Source organism: Musca domestica, unplaced genomic scaffold (assembly GCF_030504385.1).
Source record: "Musca domestica strain aabys unplaced genomic scaffold, Musca_domestica.polishedcontigs.V.1.1 22, whole genome shotgun sequence".
Lineage (NCBI taxonomy): Eukaryota > Metazoa > Arthropoda > Insecta > Diptera > Muscidae > Musca > Musca domestica.
In genome coordinates, this window is record NW_026712262.1 from 1,987,227 (window position 1) to 2,011,451 (window position 24,225).

The 24,225-nt window shown below is 34.0% G+C and overlaps 2 protein-coding genes across 3 annotated transcripts in view; one reads left to right on the plus strand and one right to left on the minus strand.

The window, feature by feature from the left end:
* Positions 1-292: 292 nt before the first annotated feature.
* LOC101892121 (nuclear envelope integral membrane protein) lies at positions 293-2,785 on the plus strand. Its single transcript, XM_011296004.3, has 4 exons — positions 293-611; positions 668-1,172; positions 1,245-1,713; positions 2,130-2,785. Exons 1-4 carry the CDS (start codon positions 506-508, stop codon positions 2,697-2,699), a joined length of 1,650 nt encoding a protein of 549 aa, XP_011294306.2. The 5' UTR covers positions 293-505; the 3' UTR covers positions 2,700-2,785.
* A 2,796-nt stretch (positions 2,786-5,581) lies between these two features.
* Positions 5,582-24,225, minus strand: part of LOC101892289 (uncharacterized) — a 30,379-nt gene continuing 11,735 nt past the window's right edge. The window contains exons 1-4 of one of the 2 annotated variants that reach the window (XM_059123028.1): positions 15,879-16,171; positions 9,495-10,881; positions 7,805-7,886; positions 5,582-7,740 (exon numbers count right to left, since the gene is read on the minus strand). In XM_059123028.1, the coding sequence (XP_058979011.1) occupies positions 6,325-7,740; positions 7,805-7,886; positions 9,495-10,723 (2,727 nt within the window). In that variant the 5' untranslated portion in view covers positions 10,724-10,881; positions 15,879-16,171 and the 3' untranslated portion in view covers positions 5,582-6,324. Of the gene's footprint in view, positions 7,741-7,804; positions 7,887-9,494; positions 10,882-15,878; positions 16,172-24,225 lie in introns of those variants that run through there. The other variant, XR_009342311.1, reaches the window with a different exon arrangement.

The window sequence follows — 24,225 nt, forward strand, 5'->3', positions numbered from 1 at the left end:
TAGTTTTCCGAGATCAGGGTTAAAATACCTACCACTGAAAAAATTTTCGAAAAAATTGAAGAGTTTTTGCTAAACTAGAGTTAAGCCAATATTTCTTTATAAAATTTTTCATTTGACATTTCTTTCCTTTATAAAAGTTTAAATTTCACATTAAATTTTGTTAGATTTTTGTTCTATGAAAACAAAAACTGAAGAATATTTTCTTATTTTTTCATAAAGGGGAAATCTGCAACAGACCATCATATGTTAAAACAAACTTTTGGAAAGTCTCTGGTGTAGTGTAATTTCTTATTAATATCTCACTTTATCCCATGGCTAGTTTAGATCGCTTATTTGTCTCTGTGTAGTAATTTCAAGTTATCGAATATCGATGACATTTTAATCGGGAAAACAACAGTTATTATTTATCATTTCAAATTGACATATGAATTCCATGACACAACTTAACCAATTACCAATTACAACAAATGGACAATATTGATAATAGTTTAATAAAATAAACAAAATGGACTTGCTGGTGTTATTTCTTTCATTGCTAATACAAATATCCTTAGCTGAAGATGGGTTAGAATCGATTCCTACAGTGGCAAGAGCTCCAGACAAATTTAAAGGTTAGTCTGACATGTTTAGTGTGTGTGAATAGGCATCGATATTGTTTCTGTTTCAGTCCATTTCATGGAAGCTAATTCCACGTACGTTTTTAAGCCCTTGAAACGTGGTTTCTTTGAAAAACACTTGAACACCTACTGCTATTCCGGCGAACCAAAAACATTAGGCCGTCTGTTGGAGTCGATTGAGCTGGTCTTAGAAATCGATGGAGATGATTATACTCAATATGAGGGCACCACACCTCAAGAAGTCGAGGAACACTACAACGATCACCGTTCCCTTTTCAGTTTCAATTTATTCTCTCAAAAACGTTCGCGTTTATCGCTGTCACCATTTACGCAACAATGTATTGGTATCGAGAGCGTTCAGCCGTACAAGGTGCATTTGTTGCAAGAAAAAGTTGATTATGTACGTCTCATGCTGCTGCTTGGTGGCATAACGATATTTCTGTTTTCCGGCGTACTAAGTACAAATTCAATATTTTATTATATAACTGGAATTATTATTGGTATTTGTTCTTCCTTTCTGCTGTTAATATGGCTCTCGGGGAAATTGATGCCAAGGTCTGCTTTGATTTCAAAAATATTTAAATATCCCTTAATGTGATTTACGGTTTTATCTTATTCCTCGCGTAGACGTGCCATGATGTATGGAGTTTTAATTGGCGGCTGGACCGTTGGTATTTATGTCATTCGCATGCTTTGGGATAATATACAAATGATCATGATGACATATCATAATTATGTATGCTGGTACATCGGAATAACCGGTCTCATATCGTTCTTTTTGTGCTATCGCTGGGGTCCACCCAAGAATCGCCGTTCAAAAAACATTATCAAATGGTTGCTACAACTAATGTCCTTGGCCTTGATTTACATCTCGAGTAGTTTTAAGGAAGCCATTGTTGCTGTTATACTCATGACGATTATATTATATTATTTTCCCCGCGTCCTGCGTAACATAATGTCTTTTAGAGGTAAAAAATCATCATCGCTGGATAAGAAGGAATCACGATATGGCAGTGGCAGCAATTTGAAGACTAAAGACTTAAGAGAGGATTGTAAAGAATGGCACATAAACAGCCCACGAACAAAGGAATGGAAGGTAAGATATGCAGAAAATGAATAAAGTTCATACTACCGAAGGTCCTGTGAAGGAATTTGTGGCATATTTACGAGCCAGGATATTAGTAATATTTTAAAGATGACGCTGTAACTACAATTCCAAACAGCTACCGAATATGGTTATTTAGATGATATCTCGAAATCTTAGATTTTTTAATGGCGCATAAGCAGCCCACAAACTAAAGAATGGAAGGTAAGATATTCAGAAATTGAATAATTGTCATATTAGCGAAGGTCCTGTGAAGGAATTTGTGACATATTTACGGGTCAGGGTATTAGCAATATTTTAAAGATGACTACATTTCCTAACAACCGTCGAATATAGTTATTTAGATAATATCTCGAAATCTCAAAGATTTATTTTAAATGTTTTAACATTTTTTGTATATTCTCTAGATAAAATCGAAATCAAAACTTTCCATGAATAGCCCTCAAAATGTAATGGGCTCAAGAGCATCTTTCCACTTGGCTGATGATTCACATGTTTTGGATAACTCAAATTCAAATGTTGATGAAAATCAATCGGAATCCGATATTAGTTTAAATGAAAACAGCATGTCCAAACAAAAACTGTATCCATTGCCCGATGGCTCATTCATACTAAGTGATAAACGTCCAATTATCATAACACCTCGTCAAGTTACACCGACTTATCATCGTTCGTCGCCGATGGTTGCATCGGATGTCGGAGAACACGAGGAAGATAGTGAATTAACACCTAAACTACATCCGCATATGCCATTGCCTGCACACACACGTCGCCTAACTGCTGCCCTATCGTGTCAGGAACTATTCGCAAAAAATCGCCGAAATACTCCATCGCCATCACAATTCCAACGTTCTAGTAGTGCTCAACGTAGCATTCAATCTCGTTCATCTCGTATGGTTTCTTCGGAAAAAAAGGCCTACGGCAGTAATCCTAAAATTAAAGTTTCCAAAGCCGAGTCCGATGATAGCGAAGACTGAGATTGTAGAGGATTTTAGAAATAATAATATTTTTTTGCTTTTGGATTTTTAATATAAAAAATAAAGAAAATATATGTTTTAATAAATATGTTACGATACTATGTTTATTACGAAATTAGTAAATGAACTTCGTGAAATTCAAAGGCTATATCAGTTGAATACAAAAATATACATAAGCTTCGACAAACATTATAGAAGAAATGATCCGAACTCTATCCGAGGTACCCGAAGGGGTAGACCGATATATCCGATCTTCACACCAGATCTTGGGTTAAACAAATATTTTGAAATGTTTAATTTGAAGAGAACGGGATGCTTATTTCGGATGTTGTAATCGTTCCTGTACCAGAAGGAATGGTTCGATCTCTACCATATTCTTAACAGATCCTATATTTTTGGAAATATTGAGATGTGCAAAGTCAGAATGGAATCGTATTTTATGAGCTTCATCAATATTCAAATTTTTGAAGGAGTGGACAAATATATTCCATCTTCACACCAGACTTACATCACATTTTATAAGAGGAATAATTATTCAAAGGTCAACTCTTTGCGGGGGACGTACCGGATGGAGTGGACCGATATGGTCCATTTTCGCACATGACCTAGCACTGATGCAAATAATAGGATTTGCAGAGTTAAAGCAGTGCCGGATTATCCTTTCTCTTTTTCTGTGCAGTAAATTATTTTCTTTGAAAATGTTGAAATTTTGTGGGGAAGATACCAGAACAAGTAGACCGATCTCCGAACTCGGTCTAGGTTAGGTTAGGTTAAAGGATGCGCGGTTGTATAAACAACCACTCCACTCGGTGACCTATTGGTCCACTGTGTTCATCCTAATTGAAAGAAGCGGAGAATAGAATAAAGAAAAGAGAAGGAAACGAATAGCGGATAGTGAATAAGCGAGAATCTGAAAAAAGAGTAAAGCAAAACTCGATCTAAGTTTGACAATAATATTACGATGTTCCAAGTTTGGATCAAATCGGATGCTCCCTTCGAGAGTTACCCTGGTGCGCAGCCAGGCAGACAGACGGACGGACATCGCTAGATCGACTGCAAATGTCCTGAAACAGATTTGGTCCAAAGAGACCTAGGTTCTAAAACCATTATTTCGATGAGGCCGTATCAAATGATATATACCCTCTCTAGCCATATGGCTGAGGGTATAAAAATCAAAGCCGCCGATCAAGATTTGTTGTGTTCCAGGCCTTTGCAACGTCTCATCTAGATCCAAGTCGATCGATTTGTATATCGACAACTCGATGAAGTCTCCTGGCTAGATATGACGAGAAGATATCAGGGTCGCTCATCTCCATGGCTATAGCAAAAGGGTCATGTCAAGATGAGGAGGAAACTGAAACGGTCGAACATTTATTCTGCCACTGTCCAAGTCTGTTCGGTGTGAGACATAGGCTTATGGATTACAAAATAACTTTTCATTTTAATATATAAGGCTAACAGTTTTGGTTTAAAGTATCAAAAACTATCGGTCCAGCTCAAAATGAAACCGTTGTCTCTTTTCATTTTATCTAGATCTAAGAAGGATTACGATTTGCATATTAGGTGCAGTGATCCTGAGGAGGGTATATTAAGTTCGTCATTCCGTTTGTAACACATATTCTCGATGAGCGTAAAATTCTAAGGCGATTTCCACGATATCGTATAGCACCCATATAACGGTACCCCCTCCCCCCAATATTCGGTATTTTCATGGTTTTAACATTTTTCAATGGAATTGTCTGAAATTCTATACAAGGAGTTCTTCGTCACTACATTTTTCGATGGAATAGTCTGAAATCCAAATTAGGAGTTCTCTCTCTCTCTCTCTCTCTCTCTCTCTCAACGGTATAATATTCGATATTATGATGATATTAGCGACATTATTCAAAGGAATTGTTTCGAATTTCGTATTTGAAGTTCGGAATTGACAAAAAATATGACAAAAAATTACTTATCCAGCACCACATCTTCGCATATCCCCCATATAAAGCTTTTCAATTGAGCAGTATTTTTCGACGTATTTTTTTTAGTTTTTCAAGTTCAATCCAAATGGTGGAGGTTGTAAAAAAACGGTCGAACTTAGCTGCTGGTTTATTTGTTTTATTTTTCTCAGGCGTGAGACCATTTTCATTTATATTTCTGCTAACATTCAAATTTTATATCGAATCCGTCAAAGATTTGTCGTTGTTATTTGCTTATGACAAATTTGCTATTATCTCTTCTTTTGTCTTCTCTTAACATTTTGACTAGACTTGAGGCTAAAGCTGTCCACAGTGACTAGACTTGAACCAATGCCAATTTTTCGTTTCAACAACTAGCTATAGGTGTCCAATTGAAGCATCTGCTAAATATATGGTGTCTTTCATGGTCAAGTTTAAAATCAAAACAAGTGGAAATTTTTACTTAAAAATAAATACAACTTTATTTAAATATTTCTCATTTGACTGTCGACAGCAATGAAAATGTAACATTATTTAAAATAACTATAATATTTATTATTGTATATATTTACGAGTGTCTAAGTATAGTCTAAAATATATATATGTATGTATATTTCATTATTAAAAATACATATGAAAACAATGTTATTTTAACTGTATTCATTAACATAGTGGACTTTATGTTGTTGTCGTCAACAACAAACATACAAAAAAAACAGTTTCGTGCCTTATTTAAAATAATAACAGCATACATATTAAGGCATCTATGTAATTATATCAAGATGGTCACAATAGTGCTACTACCAAGACGCAGAAAACAAATGCCAATTAGATTGGAGTCATCTTCCACGGATTACATCAATTTTCTTTTATAATTCTGGGCAGCTTTAGTTATAATTTATTAATATACCCTAAGACTGATTATTTAAGGAAAATATTCCAAAGAAATCCCCCTACTCTTTTCTTAAAAACATTTCTTAATAACAATAACAAAAATATTGACTTTATTCATGTTGAAACAATAAAAAAACAATAAAATTGGAAATCAATTGATTTCACAGCCTTAACTTGTTCAAGACTTTTGATTGTTTGCCGATTGCTTTGTTTTTCGATTATTCGGTTAGGCTATTTTATCTGTTTATTTTCATTACTAACTGTATTGCACATTTTGGTGGATTCATTTTGAAATGACCATAGGGTTAAACAAATGATTAAAGCATGAGTTAATAACATTAATTGTAAATTAAAGTTTAATATCCATCACTTGAGCGAAAAAGAGAGATCTTTAAACACACTTGACTATTGTATGGGGAAAATATGATTTGCTTTACATTCTTGAGAATTCATTGCCAAATTTGAGCTATACCATTTGTTTTTTGTGAAAATAGAATTTATGTTTCCACAATAAAGCCATTACAATTAAAATAGATATTTAGAATCCATACTGGCGCCAATATTGTTTTTAATATCGTCATAAATTGACTGATTTTTTTTTTAAATTACATTTTAAAAATATATATTTGTGATGGAAGTTATAAGTGTAGTAGTAGTAGATTAGGGGTGGGAAAGAGGAGATTGTTTAACTTATATACTAACATGATGTCTCTAGATAAATATCATTTGATTTTCTAAATGTGTTTCTTTTTCCTTATCAGTATTTCATTGTTTTAAGAACTACTCTTTTTTTATTCAGTGCGATTGGCAGCGACTTCGGCCAGTATGAGTAAATCTGAGGTAGATGATGTATTGTCATTTAAGGTATTGTTGGTCAACAACTCTTTGCTCGTATTTTTGGACATTTGCAGCTCACCACCGGTTGTTGGGTGAGCTGTTGCTGTTGGAATGATTGGTGATGTTGATTCGGGATTAGAGTTCATGTCTTTTGTATTATTCTTGTATGATGATGATGATGACAATGGCAAAGAAGCTTCCTGATAATAACAACAACCATTTATGGTTAGAGGCATCAGGGAGGCAACTTCCTCCTCAATGGCCGAAACATCTCTTCGGGTAATGCTTTCTTTGCGTGCTTTACGTTTTTGACTACCAACTGCCTGCTGCTGTTGTTGTCTTCTTTGTTGAATTATTCGGGGATCCAGGATATTATAGCCATATGATGTCGAAATTGGATTTTGGGAACCCTTGCCCATAGCATTCGCTTTATTACCTTGAACACTACCAGTTGTGCTGCTGTTGCCGCGGTTGCTGCGTTTTTTGCCATTGGTGGTAAACTTCTTTTTCTTTTTAGTATTACGTTTACGTTGCAGATATTCGTCTAAACTTAAGGCTGGAAGTTCTTTGATTTTCTCCTCCAAATCGAAGCTGGCCATATCATGTGGACTAGTGTTATTCGCCGTTTCGGAGTTTGAATCAAAAACATCTTGCTTCTCCAATTGTGTACTGGCATTAGTGTTGTTGTTAATGTTTACCATCATCTGGTTGGTGGTTTCATTTGAATGTCTATGGCCTATGTAATCCGAAAAACAATTTGAACTTTGTTGGGTTGTCGATTCAGTTGTCACCCGTTGCATTGATTTGGATTTTTTAATAGCTGGTGCTGCTATTTGACCAGAATTTATTAATTCTTGGTATATTTTACCCTTACATGATCTGGAGCTTTTTTTCTTTGGTATTAGAGCATCTTCTTCGCTGCTGTTACTAGAAAAACTGTTCTCATTGTAGATGGGACGTTTCAGGGACTGATGTTTCCGTTGCATTTCAATTTCCGGCTCCTCTACGTTGCCGGTGATGTAAGACCTTATGAACTGTGATGTTTCACCGAGGGCCTGTTGGAGTGCACATTGTTGAGTTCCCGATTTATTTTGCATCAATTGACTTAAATCGCCCATTTGTGCCTCATCAGCTAATTTGAAAAAATTCCTATGATTGGTCATATTATTAACCACGGGCACAGGGGTGGTGGTGGTGGTGGTATTGTTGACAACTGTCATATGTTGATGGTTGATGGCATCGTCTTGTTCCAACATATCTCCAATACCATCGCCAACAGCATTTGGGCGTGTATTCAGAGTACGTAGGGGAGGTGCTGGCAGTTTGTACCATTTAAAATTGGGATTGGCCGAGAAGAAGGCATCCTTATTCTGAAACAAATAGATGTGGTGTTAATTATATATTGCAATTCTTATCTATTGATTCAAGTTTTACCTGTTGAGCCAAATTCGTAAAACATTTTTTATCGCTGACATCCAATGATGCCCACCAATCACCCAAGATTTTTGTTATTGCCCTGTTGAGAGATGGAAAAAATACAGTAATAAGGTTGAATTGGTTTCTAATTGGTTTTTCGATTTGTATGGAAACACGTGAATAATGACATACGAAAAGTCCAAAATGAAACCAAAGTAGTTTTTCTACATTTTTGGGACAATGTTCAAATTATGCACATCATAAATGCTCAGCCCGACTTCCCAATAGAATAACTATTTCTGTGCCAAAAACGTTCAAGCACTTATTATACCCTACACCACAAGGTGGTCAGGGTATTATGTATTTGTGCATTTGTTTGTTATAGGCAAAAGGAAACGAGATAGACCCATAGTTCCTTTTAATGATCTGCATAGAATCCCATTCTGAGTCGATTTATGCGTTTCCGTCCGACTGTCTATGTATTTTTGTAAACATGGCAAAGGTCGTATTTATTGCGCGATCCAAATAAAATTTTGCACAAATCATTTGTTTGGCCCAAGGACGAACTCTATTGAAATTGGAGATAACGGTAAAAATTTAGATATAGCTCCCATATATACCTTCGTCCGATTTGCTTTTATTGTGCACCAAACGTGTAATATCAGCCCAGATAGTATGGAATTTTACACATACGATCAAATTGGGCCTGAAAATATATATGACAAATTTGATCGAAATCGGTTCCGATATAGTTATAGCTCCCACATATATTGTTCATCCGATTTGTTATTTTTACCCTCCGCAGCCCTAACATGCATTCTGTAACAACGATATTTGGGTAAATATATCAAATACAGCTTGGAAACACCTTCGCTAAATTTTATCGAAATCGGAACAGATTTGGATAAAGCTCCCATATATGTATCTTCGTCCGATTGGCCTTTTATTGTGCATCAAACGTGTAATATTAGCCGAAATGGGATGGAATTCGGCACTGACGACCATATTGGGTCTAGAAACAATTATGTCAAATTTTGTAAAAATCGATTGAGATATAGCTATAGCTTTCATATTATTTTTGATCCGATTTGTTGAATTTGTTCTGCACAGCGTATCTTTATATATGCCAATTTCAAGTTAGTTGTGCACCAAATGGGTAATACAAGCCCGAATTGAAAAGGCACAAATGCCTCGGCAAATTTAGTAGAAATCGATTCTGAGTAGGATATTCCTCTCAAATATTAGTTCCTTCAGACTTTAAATTATAACTATAATCATAGTAGGTATGATTTAATTCTCACAAATTCCCCATAAAAATGTTTATTTGTTATGTGAAGCTCTACTAAATATGCCAAGTGGTGTAGGATATCATAATGTCGGCCCGCCTGACTTTAAGACTTTTGTTACTGGGTTTTTAACTATTTTTCTGATGTGGAAAGCGTTATTGCGGTACAGTACCCGTAAATACTAGATCGTCGAAACGCCGGTATTTGATAGCAAACGACATATGTTCCACTCGGTCTTAAAAATATATATTGGTTCTGACCCATTCTTAGTGTTCGGATGTGAGGACAAATGAAATATTTGTCTTAAAAACCTTTAACTATAAACCATAATGAATTGAAAATACTTGGCCAGAAATGATCTTCCTCGTGCAAAAGCACCCTCAACCAATTCATTTGTATAACTGAATCATTTAAAAACTTACCTATTTTCCAAATTCTTATAACGATCCTTGACAATGGCACGATGACGTTTGCAGAATATTAAAAAGGCATTCATTGGACGACGAGCATGATGGTCGGGCTTACTTATGACAGCATCATCACTAGATATTCCACAATTTGCTGGTGTAGCTGTGATTGGGCGATTTTGGACATCTGCAGCATGATCTACTGTTTCCACGTCTACATCAACGTGTATGTCAACATCTTCGTCACTTTTTTGGTCCTTTGTTGCAGTTTGAAGTTTTTGTGGTGGTGCGCTAAAACTATTACACCTTTTATTGTTGCTGTTACCGGACTTTGGTTTTTCCACCATTCTAAATGCACCAGCATCCATTGATGTTTGCTTGGTTAATTTGGGGAGTTTTCTACGTTTGAATATATCTTCATAAACACCATCCAAATCAATCATCTCATCTTCTTCGGCATCATAGTCAGCATCATTATTGTCATCATCCACTTCATAGTCTTCTTCGTCGTCCTCGTCATCATCGTCTTCCTCGTCGTCCAAGTAGCTGCTGTTACGGCTACCGTTTGGCGATTGACTTTCTGACGACTCATCTTCGTACGACTTCAATTTTGCATAATTATGAACGATTTCAATGCGTCGATGAGCATGTTCTTGATCTTCAGTACGGCGTGGCAATAAAACCATCATTGTTTTTTGTTGTGGTTGATGCTGCGGTTGTTTATTTATAAAGCCATTTTGTTGGAGATTTTGTTTGAAAAACAAATCATTGTTATTTGTCTCTGGTGTTGGTGATGACTTATTATTATTGTTGTTGTTTCTATAGATTTTCTGTTTATTTAAGTCTAGATTAAAGGCACTTTTTGTTTCCAAGTCAGCATCAGTTTCCCTCTCGTTTTGTATCTCTCCTTCCTCTTGTTCTTGTTGCTGGGGGCACACACCATCAGCATCATCCATAATTTTATATTTGGAGGTGTTTATTAAATCGAAAATATTAATCCCACAATCATTATTTTGTAATTTTTTGTGATTCTGCAAAAGTTGCACCTTAACGCGTTCCTGATTTGGTTCCTCGTGAGCCACCTGGTGGTCAGCACCGCCAACAATGTTGTAAAAGTTCCTAGTTGCAGTGTGTCCAAACAATTGATGATGATGTGTTCTTGCGGTTGAGTTGGTGCTACCAACCTTATCCATACCCAACAAATTTGGTTTAAGAAATTCCAAAGTATTTACGCTGTTGATCATGCTTGTTTCTATAAAATCATTTAAGAACTTTCCAAGATGAATATATATTGATGACGATATTGGTCAATTTTTGCTGACAGTGAGTTTTTCAGAGAATCCTCATCGAAAATAAAATGTGGGATTGTTTTAGAAGAGCTTTATTGAATGTCGGACAAACTCTGTAAAATAAATGGGAAAATAAAAATATATATATTTAAATATGTTTGAAATAGATAATTTTGAAATAGTTGGAAATGTTTTTTCACAAAATTCAATACATCTGGTAATTAGCAATAACGACACTTTGACTAACATAAATTATAATAAACTAGCTGGCCCGGTCCGCGTTGCCGGCCCGTACTTTTAGTCTTTAAAACATAATAAATCACAGATCTGACTTATGTAGGCGGCACAAATTTGATTATAAGTAATGACGCCATTATAATTACTCCAATTTTGATTATAAGTAATGACTTGATTATGAGTAATGACTCCATGACTAAATATAAATTAATATTCATGGCAAAAATTATAATTACTGTCGGTTTTAGATATTTTGAATAGCCTGATCTTATTTTCCAGCTATAGGCTTTGAGTGTTAAATACCTGTATGATAAAGAACATCTATAATAGCCCCATGTGAAAATTCAGCTCAATTTTTGATATTGTAAAAAGCATTCAAATGAGCTATAATTTGAAATTTGTATTTCCAACGTTTAAAATCCCGTACTGCGTGGTATTCAGTTTTGTCCACCTCATACTTGAATGCAAAATGTAATCAGAATAGCCAAAAAATTACTCTTTTGCTCCGATTACCGTAAGATGGGCATTAATTGTTTGTCATTTAAATTGTGCGGTGGAGATCCAATAAAGTTACTTTATAATTTCGTACTTTTTTCATGTTTCTGCCACAATTTCGGACTGAATGAGTCCCAGATTGACATTTCGGAGTTTATTTCATATAGACGTACATCCCAAATCTACGTTCCCAACCAATATTCCCTTGGGGGTTACAAATTCAATAAAATACCAAATTTTCTTTTCTGACCACACATTGGTTGGGAAAGTGGACTTGGGAGTATACTAATGTGGGAACTATACTTAAATAAATTCCTATGAGGATAATTATCTTTAGGATGATTTTCTACCCCAGGGCTTTTTACCCCAGGTAGCCTCAAGGCTAAGATGAGCACTTTTCCGAAAAATAAAAATTTATAAGAAGATGTTCTCTTCCCCCTTAGAAACAAAGATGTCAAATAAGGGCCAAAAAATGAAAAAAATGGCCAAGACCCCGAAAATACCTTAAATCATATGATGGTGATACCAAAACGTGATAATTTTTTGCAAATATGGTTTCTTCTTAAATTATCAACATAAGTTAAAGTTAGTACGAAACATATGGTTAAAATGTAGAATATACTTGAAATCGGGTTGTTCCGTTATCAGGGGTTATGATCCATATCATGACCTGCCAAAGCGATTAAAGGTATCTTGAATGTTTAGTTAGAATTTCTATTTCGCGTTCTTTATAGTCGGTATTTGACTGATTGCAGTCCCAATGTATTTTGCATTTTGTGTTCTCATTTGACAATTTATTGTCATATGAAAGAAGCAGGTCCACTTTTTGAAATTAACCCCATAACGCTTCTTCGGTCATTTTTTGTTTGTTTAAATGTGTTCGCATCTTCCAGCTGAAGCACTATGTAGGTCCTGGAGTAGAAAGCATTTAACATCGTATTGCGCCCTCATTTCATTTTTAATATTATTCATTCAGAATTCAAACCAATAAAAAAATGTACACTTCAATATAGAAAAAAAAGAAAAAGAATCTTCAACTGGTTCTCTGATTTTTTTGCGGCAATTTTTTAAAGGTCCTTACGAAGTTTGTCGGTAGAATGTACTATTATTTTGAAATTAGATTCCATTGAAAAATTGTCGATTTTTCCCGATTTTAGAATTTTCATATAAAGCGACAACGGATAAAATTGTCATTTATAGATTTTATGTATTTATTGAGTCTTACGAATAAATACATAAAATCTATAAATAACAGTTTTATCCGTTGTGGCTTTATACTACCCAAAAAAACACTACAAATGTACATTCGAAAATATTAAGTCAAAATGGAAAAAAATATGCAATATAAAACATTACTATTGTACATTTTAAAAGTCAAAATGAAAATGTTCAAATTTCACATTTTTACGCGATTTTTTTGGATTTTATTCTTTTCTACCAAGAGGCAATTCCGAATTTGTCTAAATCGTTAAAATCAGGCCGGCGGTCTTTATGTTATAAGAGTAGTAACTAACACAACTTTCTTTTACATATAGAGATATAGATTTAAAAGTAGGCGCGTTCCTCAGCCCCTAAATATGTACTTAGGGTTGGATGGAAAGCCAACAGCATCTCGTTTAATAATTCTCAAACCGATATCTTCACTATTTTAGCAAATATAAAGATTTTAGATAAATCGTATTAGTGGGCGTAAAAGGAGGCGTGGTCAATATTTTTTTCTTTGAAAACCTAACTCGGGGTATGACGAACGTTTGTACAAATAATTATGCAAATCGGTCCATCCGTTTTCAACTGATTCCGTTACCAACAAACAACAATTGATTTTTATATATATAGATTGTAATTTCATATTTGTAGTTGCTAGATAAAACAAAAACAGTTAGAGGGTGAGATTAAAAAACTGCAACCAATTACAGACTTCTGTCATTTCTAAGCCTATTTATATTGTTTATTTATTCGTGATGGAATTCAAGATAGTGTGATTTCTTTATATTTGGCTGGAAAACCAAAAATAGCTATCGTTAGAACACTCTAGTATTTAAATGTGAATAAATCTTTTGTGTTTCGTACCATCGTTCGTTACCGTGATACTGCTGAAATGGGTTTTCTCCGATGATAAAACATTCGTTGTCCAGCACTTTGTAAACAAACAAACTGATCGTGTTTACTTGCCAAAGAGGTCAGCTGAAAATGTGCACCTTTGGAACTTCCAGAACTCAAGCGCCGGCCATGGTGATGATGTGGGCCGCCATAACAGCCGATGGTCGCTTTCCTCTCGTATTAATCGACCGTGGCATCGGCACGCGCCCCCATGATTGGTTACAAAATGAGGTTCCTCGCTTCATTTCCAGCGCACAATGGCCACCAAAATCTCCGGATACCAATTCGTTGGACTGTTGTGTCTGGAGTATTTTGGAAAGCAAGGTTGGCACTAAAAACTACCAAAGTGTCGATCACCTCAAGCAAGCGTTTCGCCGGAAATGGGCCAAAATACCGTAAAGCAACATTAGGGCAGCGTGTGACGGTTTCATTGGTCGTTTGAAGGCCATAATTCGTGCCAAAGGTGACAAATTCGAACAAATCTGAACTTATTCTAAAATTTGATGCTGTTTCCGACATCCAACAATATTAAAAAAAAAAAAATGTAAAAATTATGGCGTTTGACTTTGTTGTAGTTTTTTTTATCTCACCCTGTATATTTTTCAAATTTTACTTTGGAAAATCAATTTTTTGTTACTCTTATCCAGGGATGTAGTTTTGGATTAAAATAATCTGATCACATGTTGGCTATTAATTCGAAAATAGGTAGGTACTATTGTATCCATGGTAAAAGAATATAGGTAGATGCATCAACACTTCGAAACATTGATGTGTCAACATTTTAAAAATCTTTTTTTCCAAAAAGAAGTAGATTTCTATATCTTTTCATATACGACGCCAATCGGAGGTTCTGATGATATGCATTTTCCAACAATTTTAACGAATTTGAATAATATTTCATTTAACATTTTCAATTTCAAAATTGGTTTGACAGTTCACTGTCCCAGCAGCTGCATCGAAGCGACTACCTGTATTCTTCTACCATGATTGTATCTTATGATTTTGTCAAATCTCTGCAATGATTGACACTTGTTATCCATCGTTGTACATCACACCAAACATATGTATGTTAGAATCGGTCCAATTATTGAGGAGAATTGTTTTCTATTCTATAAATATCACATTCACATTGAACTTTTTAAACTACTCTGTCTTGATTCTCATGGCGTGAATCATGATAGATCATTTTTTACAATGTAAACGTAGTTCAAAAACTTTGCATTATCGTACGACGTCGCTGTGCATGCATATACGCAAGTTGTATACATATCGTATTGTTATAATCGTGTTATTCCCCACATTTTTAAACCAATAGGAAAAGAACTTATAACAAGTAATAAATGTTGAGTTTCTATTTAAACCGATTGTGAAATTGAAAATGTTGAATGAAAAATTATTTTTTGCACCGTGTAAGAAAACATAAAAACCTACTTATTTTCCTACCTGTATTCCTCTACCACGGAATAAAACAAAACATGTAATAATATATTATCAAGAAACAGCATGTACATAAATATTCAATATTCCAATTTTTACTTTAATATATAAGTTAAAATAAGTTATTGGCATAATCAATTGTTTTTTATTTGACCCCAGGGCAATGTGACGTTTTAGAAACTCCGTTATGTTTACTTAATTTGTTTTTTATTAGAAAATATGGCAACACTTCACACCTGCTGATCGATAAATTGCATGCAAAAGCTTATTGACATCGAACCAACGCACATATATTCCGAGAGAGAAAGAGAAAAGAGCAGCACTACAAATGGCAAAAAAATTGTTTACAAAACAAAAATTTGTTTTCTTTCTGGCCACCAAACGAAAACAATGCTCTCTTTGCACTCACCCATACCAATGCACACACGCACACTTATTATGGGAATCTGTGTATGCCCCCAAAGAGAAATTCAATCAAATTTGCAGATAAAGTGAGAACGAACAGAAATAAAAGAAACTACGATTAAAAAATACATAAAAATTAAAATGCATAAAAAATTGACGAAGCAATCAAAAAACGAAAAATGGATCACTCTCTCTTTCATAAATGGTATTTTTCATTGAATTAAAATTTAAGTTATACATTTTTTAGTTCAATGAAAATGATTCTATTTATTCCATTTGTTGGTGAAATTGTTGTTATTTCATTGTAAATTTTTCAAAAGCATAACGAAATTAAAACGATTTTTCACTTGCTGATCATGAAGAAATTTTTTTTCGAAGACACATATTTGCACACACACACACTTGATTTTATTATTTCCCTTACTATTAAACTTACTTTCCATTTAAAATATGAAGTCTTTTTGTTTCATAAAATTTTATTAATTGTTCATGAAATTATTTTTTCTTTCAATAATATTTTTTTTTTTTTAATTCACGAATTGCACTCGGTTGGTTCCTTGTGTGGTCTTTTGGATATTGTTGCTGTTTAATGAATGCGCTACGCTGCGGGGCTACGTGTACACAGATACGAAACTCAATTACCCAAAGTCAGTGTACTTCGTTTCGTTCGTTGTTGGAGAGCTTAAACAATTACAACTACACACGTAAAAAGCCAACCCACCAATATTTCAAAACGTTGGGGACACCACCAACAACAGTAAATGAGAATTTGTTTGTTGATATTTGCCTTTGGCCGTTATATTGTTGTTGCCATATTTTTTATTCTCTCGTTCACTTGAACTTGATTGTTTTTGTTGGTCCCCTACAAAACACAAGACATCGGATGTGTTTACGTGTGCGCCTGCATATAATATATTTGAGCAGTTGATAAATGTAGTGATGATATGCACACAGATACTAAACACACACCCATAAACATTGTAATGCAAATTTTAAATGGGTATGTAGGTATGTGTTTGGGTAAATAAACAAAGGATGGTTTTTTATTAACTAGATTCACAAAATATTTAAATTAAAAATCAAGTTATTACCTAAAAACTATGTAAACACACTGTATTCATCAACTTTGCTTTTTTCCATTGAAGAAAAAATAATCATTGTGGAAAAAATGAAATAAATTTTTTCCTTTTCCATTTTGTTAAAATTTATCCACGCACACAATTGCAATTGCCCAGTTTCTCTTTTTCTCTCAATCAGTTCTCGACTCTCTGTTGTCTCACACTAACACAATTGTTGCTTTTGTTTTCGTTTGTGAAAAAATTTGCAATCAGCTGATGACGTTTATTTTTCAAAACAAAATGAACGAAAACAAATTTTTGTTTGTAAATAACTTTGCTTTGTATTGGTTACAGTTTTTAGGTTATGTTTAATATTTGTCATAATTTTCAATAAAAATATTATACAATTAATTAAAATACCAGTAATACTTTGGTTATGTCAATTTTAAAACAGTTGAAGACGTACAATAGCAAGAAATTCGTTTTTAACAAAACAAATATGAAACGAATCGTCAATGACTGGCGTTTGTATTCTACTCTCATTTGCTCCTATTCATTTAGTGAATGTTAGAGTTGCCAGTAATAAATAAAATATAATGCATTAGTTATATCAGTAGCCAGATAAATGCTAGCAAAATTCTAATTTTTGTGTAGTTAATTAAAATCAAAATTTATTCCACCAAGTTTTGGATATTTTATATTTACAAATAACTATGCATTTAAACCGAATATTAAATATTTTAAAGAAGCCATTCTATATTGAAGATCATATTAATTATAGTTTAAGAGAAATTACTGAGTAAAATTTAGAGTTAAGTTTTGTTTTTTTTTTTTTTTTTTTTCAAAACAATTTTAAGGCATTTTCAATATTTTTAGAAAATTGAAAAATTTTACTTTTTGCAATTTTTTAATAATAATGAGTGAACAGTGTCTTACTCTCTCAAAAGACTTTATTGAGTATATATAACTGGAAAAGTAACCAGAAAAATTTAATGTAAAATATAAACAATATTTTTTTTTTTTTGGCATATTAGTAATTGGTGGTATCAAATTTAACCGCAAAGTCAATAATAATTTACAGTTTACCGAATTTAGCAAACATAGCGGATATAAATTATCAATTCCGTTGCATATACATCAAACAACGTAAACATCCTATAACAAGTGAGGTATCAAGTTGTTATTTTACATCTGGATTAAAAAAATATTCCGTCCCAACGTGTGATACAGCAAAGACTCCGTAAACATTATTTAACATGGTAATAATATGGTAATTGAAAATTACCAAGGTTCGCGAATGAGTCTTGTTACCAGCGATGAATGGGGAAATATTTTCTTTGCCTCCGTACTGACTTGGACTAGACACAATTGAACGGTCATCCGACAAAGTAAAATAAGTATCCCAGACTAAAGTATAGGCAGAAATTAGAAACTGTTAATACATCTTACAGTTTCTAATTTCTGCCTATACTGTTTATACTGTTTCAATATTTTTAAGATATGAAAAACATTTTCTATCAAGAATATTAGCCAAGCTATGGATTGTGAATCATTATTTTTATAAAAACAAGTTAAAAAGTATCAGTCGGTATTGCCGACAGATATATACCCTCAGCCTACGTTAGATTATTTAAATATATTTTGGCTAGTATTACGATTATTCAAACGTTTGACCCTCTATGCAGCAGGTTCCGAAGAAATGGGTCAATATTGTCCATTTCGTATTTTATGCCAAATCATAAAAACAGATAAAATTATTGAAAATTGTGACACTATGTGGGTGAGGTGCCAGAAGGGCTTCGAAGATATATACAAATTTTGTGTTAGCAAAAATTTTGTATGTTTGAAATTTGCAGAGATGCTTATTTCGCTTTATTTGAGCGTTTTTTTTTTTTTCAAAATCTTGAACCCTATGTATGGGAGAGGTACCGGAAGAAATGGTTCGATCTATACCATTTTTATAACAGATCTTGTGTTGATAGAAATATTCAGATGTGCCAAGTCTAAATGGAATCGGATGTTAATTTGGCGTTTTATGAGCCACATGGGTATTCAAAATGTCGACACTTTGTGGGGGAGGTACTAGAAGGAGTGACCGATATATTCCATTTTAACACCAGATCTTAGGTTTATAGAAATATTGGGGTGTGTGAAATTTTAAGACGTTTGGTTCCTTACATCACATTTTATATGAGTTATAATTATTCAAAATTTTGACCCTTTGTGGTGGAGGTACTTGATGGAGTGGACCGATATAGTCCATTTTCGCACCTGACCTAGCACTTACGCAAATATTAGGATTCGCAAAGTTCGAGCAAAATCGGATCATCCTTTCTCTTTCTGTGCAGAAAATATTTTTTTTGCAAATTTCGGCCTTTTGTGGGGGAGGTACTTGATGGAGTGATCCGATATTGTCCATTTTTGCACCTGACCTTGCGCTGTTACAAATATTAGGATTTGCAAAGATTGGGCAAAATCGGATCATCCTTTCTCTTTCTGTGCAGAAAATATATATATATTTTTTTTTTTTTTTGAAAATTTCGAACTTTTGTGGGGGAGGTACCAGAAGGAGTGGGCCGATGTATTCCATCTTCACACCAGATATTACGCTAATAAAATTATTGGGATGTGTGAAATTTGAAGACAATCGGACTCTTACTTCACATTTTATAAGAGTTGTTATTATTCAAAATTTTGACCCTTTGTGGGGGAGGTACTTGATAGAGTGGACCAATATTGTCCATTTTCGCACTTGACCTAGCACTGACAAAAATATTAGGATTTGCAAAGTTGGAGCAAACCCGGATCATCATTTCTCTTTCTTTGCAGAAAATATATTTTTTGAAAATTTCGAACTTTTGTGGGGGAGGTACCAGAAGGGGTGGACCGATATTGCCCATCTCCGAACTCGATCTAAGTTTGACAAAAATATTACGATGTACAAAGTTTGGACCAAATCGGGTACTCCCTTCGAGAGTTATCGTGCGCACCAGCCAGCCAGACAGACAGACGGACGGACGGACGGACATCGCTAGATCGACTCCAAATGTCCTGAAACGGATTTGGTCCAAAGAGACCAAGGGTCTAAAACCGTTATTTCGACTAGGCACGTTTTTACCGTATCAAATGATATATACCCTCTGTAGCCATATGGCTGAGGGTATAACTATAGTCCTTGCCGTTTCAACGCCATTTGAAGAACAGATCTGGTAGGTATAGGCGATAACCAATAATAATATACTCAGTTGTAAGATTTATAGAGCATACCAAATGTGAGTCCAATAGGTAAAATTCAGTCGGAAGTTCTAGTACAGTACAGGAAAGGTTACCGTCTTATACCAAGTTCTCATTGCTCTGTTCCAGAATTGCAATAATGTAAAACCTTTTACAGCGATAACCAATTTTTCCTTTATGATATCGAAAAAAATTGCAACAATAGTAGATTCTTATAGGCTTTTCCCGTTTTTAGGGAAATATGAACTCGTACCATAGACGGGAGAGAAGACAAAATGATTCGAAATGAGACGAAGCATTTATTATAGACTTCATTGCTGACGTTCATTTCCCCTAAACATTTTTATAATTTAATTTAATTTTTCATATATGCATTTTTAAATGTCATGATTTATTTTCTGATAAATGTCCTTACTTGTTAGGAATGCAGTTCTGAGAGTGATTTGAATGGAACAAAGAACAAAAAATGTTCGCTCAGAAAATAAGGGAATTGAGTAAATATAGAAGAAGGGTCACACAACGAGAAGAGATCGAATCACGTACCATGTGAACTAAGTATCACGTTTTTGTGAAATGAAACATATTTTATTCTTCCGTTGTTAAAAAAACACATAGCGGGAAATGTCCGAAATGTAAAATTTTTAGACATTTTGCATGAAATATCCATAGTAAAATTTAGAAGGTAAACTCATTTGAAATAAGCATATCCATCTCTGTATTTCCTTAATTTGCCTAAAAAAACTGTTCTGTTCAAATAAATAATGTTGAAAATATTGTGGACATGTTATTACATGACTTTACCTTCTTCACTCTACCATAGAAGTATCTAATTTTGTTATACTTTTCATCGTTTATCCTTTTTCGAAAAAAACGACACTTGGCAACCCTATTTAATATTTGACAAAAACCGAAGAGCAACAAACAATCTAAATGAAAACAACGGAGAGCACGACCAACAGTATATGCTAATTACAATATTTTTGCTTTTTAATTCTTCTTTTCTCTTCCTAACAATTGTTGTAATATTGTTTTACATTTGTTGTGGTTGTACATTGTTGCAATACATTTTTTTGGTTGGGCCCTGTCTTATTTATTGTTACGTTATGAGGGATTTTTGGCAAAGAGAGGCGCGAAGTGAGGGGAGATTATGAAAGTAAAGGTAGGGGAGTCGAATGCAAAAATTTAGTAGGTGTGTGGGTTCGTTGTTCGCTGATTATGAACCCAGTAAACAATTTTAGCCGAATTCGGTCCGATTTCTGTCAGAATCTCTGAAAAAATGTCCGATTCTGATTCCGAATTCCTTCCGATTTCGGTACGAAAGTTGTATGGACGTGGTCACCGAATTCGGAAAGATTTTCTGAAAAAAATCTGAAAAAATATTAGATTTTCTGGACGAATTCGGTCCGAATTCGGTGAAAATTCTTGAAAAAATAGGAGAAAAAATTAGATTTTCGGAAAAGATTCGGAGGACAACTCCGAATTTCTGAAAGAAATCGGGCAGAATTCGTCTGGAAATTCGGCGGAATATTCAGATTTTCTGAAAGAAATCGGTCAGAATTCGAAAGAAAATTCGGAATAAAATTCAGATTTTCTGAAAAAAAAAACGCTCAGAATTCGGGAGAAAGTTCCGATTTTCTGAAAGAAATCGTTCAGAATTCGGAAGAAATATCGAAAAAATCGTCACACCACTTAAAAATGAAAAAAAAAAACACATATTTATTTAAAAAACAAACAATTTATTTCGGGTTTCGTAAAAATGTAGTTTAAATATTACATCTATAATACATTTACATTATAAATATTTTTTTTATTAGGAACATAACATACAGTAGCACGTTTCTGTTTCAACTGCTAAACAAGAACTAAAAATAAAAAGCAGTGCACACAGAAAACCGGTATGTAGTTGTTTTTCCAATTTTTTTCCATCATATTTTTTTGGGAACGAAAGAGAAAGAGGCTGATTCACAACAACAACAAAACGCACATTTTTACAACGGAAAATCTAACAGTTCACAATAACAATAACAAATAGCATTTTTGCTTTGCGCTTTGTTGTTGTTGAGATCTTGAAATGAATGATCACAACAACAACTACTATGGGAGAGAATGTGTCAAACCACCACCATCCGTTTACATGTGGGAGAGAATATGCCAGAGCAATAGACAATCTACTCTCTCCGTTTGTACATTTTTCGAGTTTTTTTCGCTTAAAAACACAGGAAAATGTGCAGAAATTCTAAAAAAAAACGTTTAGAAAATCGGACCAATTTCTATCAGAAATTTCTGAAAAAAACGTCAGAAATTTCGGAAAAAAATCTAAAATCAGAGCAGTCGGAAAAAATTGTTTACTGGGAAGTGCACTAAATGTTTTACACCTGCCCGGCCCTTCCCCCCTTTCAATGCTTCATACCTTACACAGATGTGCATTCGACATACACTCACACAGTGGCATTGACACGAACGAACATCACTGTTTGTTTTTGTTTAACACAAAATACATTTTCAAGGTCACAAGGCACGTCAAGAACAAAACAATTTCCAACACATAGACAATGTCTGTCAAAGAAATGAAAATGAAAACAAGCAAGTCCACAACACTCGGACAAACATTCTCAATATGGGATGATAGAAACACGGATTGTTTTTATGATAGACCCTTAACTGGGGCGGGTTCGTTTCTTCGACGATGGCATGTGCAACCCCGACCCCCCCTCTAATGTACCGTTGTATCGAAAGTGTTGTTGTAAATGTGTAATAATTCTAGGTCGGACATTTGTTGTCTGGCTGGGAGAAGACTTTTGGATATGGTGAGGACATTGCCATTCAAGGACAGGTGTGTGGTAAAAAAGTTCATAGTCAGGGTCATGGAAATTCGATTGTTTATTTGTTTTATTAATCGTTAATCGCAATTGACCGTTATGAACATCGTGAAATTAATACGTACAAATTGTAGAATTGGTAACATTTTTATTTCCATTTTTATTATTTATTGTACAGTATGTCCGAGTTTACACTTGTACCTACTATAAAATATGTATGTTTTTTATCATTTATGACAAGTCACCGTTAGTAGTGTGCGGGACAGACAAAAGACCTGTCTCTCATTCCTACAGCATTGCAAATTGTAAAAAAGACGGAAATAAACTTGCGGTCAAAGACTTTCAACCATATATAATTAAACAAAATGAAATGAAACATGTATTCAATTCATTCTCATTTGATTCGTTGATGTTTCGCTGTCTGTTTATGCATACCACCTTACATACCTAGCTACGTTTATTTCATTTTTCTTTCAATCGATTTTTCTTTTAAGATTTTTAAATCTTAACAATGCAGAGGGGTATCTGTACATTTGTGTGTTTGCACGGATAAATGTTGGCAAGTGCGATTTCATCTACCTAGGTACCTATATGCAGTTTTATAAAAATATAAATATCATTTTTTTCTTTTTAGCTATCTAATAAATAATGTTTTGTTTTTTATTGATTAGAGTACAACAACCTTTGTTGAAAACGCGTCCACCAATACATACAAATTCATATAACAATACAACGGGTACGAAAATATGATTGTAGAGATAAAAAATAAAGACACATCAGAATCAAACTTGCAATCACTCTACACCCACTAGGACCTTGATTTCTTTTCAAAAATAAGAAAGAAAACTAAAAAAGTTTTGGTATAATTATTTGAAAGTAGGTTCATTTAAACGTCAAAATTACAATGATATCTATTTTAAATATAGAAAACTCTGCGGAAAAAGCTCTGTGCAAAATCTATAACAATACTAAACATATTTTACGACATGGCGTTCTATGCACATACGAACCCGATATATAAAAGGCAAAGAACTTAAAAATATCAATATTTAACAATTTTTTCACAATTGGATTCAAAATGCCAAAAAACTTGGAGTTACAATTACAAAGAGAATTTTTTGCTCCTTTTCCATTAAAATATTGAAAATCAAGAGGTATCGCCATACAGAATAGTGGAAATTCTCCCTAGGATGTATATTCTCTGGGAAGTACGTGTGGGCATTTTTGTTGAAACTTCATTAAAAACTTTCAAAGAAGGTACTGTTTTACGGGCATTTAAGGCATAAATTTATTTAGTTTTTTTTTTAATTACAGGTAAGATAAAAAACTGCAACAAAGTCCAACGCCATAATTTTTAAATGTTCTTTAATATTATTGAATGAAAGCCAAAAATGTCGAAAATAGCATCAAATATTAGAATAAGTTCAGATTTGTTTGAATTGGTCATTTTTGACACGAATTATGGCCTTCAAACGGCCAAATGAAACTGTCACACGCTGCCCGAATGTTTTTCTGCGGTATTTTGGCCCATTCCCGACGAAGCGCTTGCTTAAGGTGATCGACACCTTGGTATTTTTTGTGCCAACCTTGCTTTCCAAAATACTCCAGACACAATAGTCCAACGGATTGGTATCCGCAGATTTTGGTAGCCATTGTGCACCGGAAATAAAGC

What these genes read in the sequence shown, in the direction of transcription:
- LOC101892121 (XM_011296004.3), top strand. Translation starts at nt 506, where the DNA reads ATGGACTTGCTGGTGTTATTTCTTTCATTGCTAATACAAATATCCTTA. An exon ending in AGCTCCAGACAAATTTAAAG is followed by an intron (nt 612 to 667) that starts GTTAGTCTGACA and finishes TTTCTGTTTCAG; the next exon opens with TCCATTTCATGGAAGCTAAT. An exon ending in CACGAACAAAGGAATGGAAG is followed by an intron (nt 1,714 to 2,129) that starts GTAAGATATGCA and finishes TATATTCTCTAG; the next exon opens with ATAAAATCGAAATCAAAACT.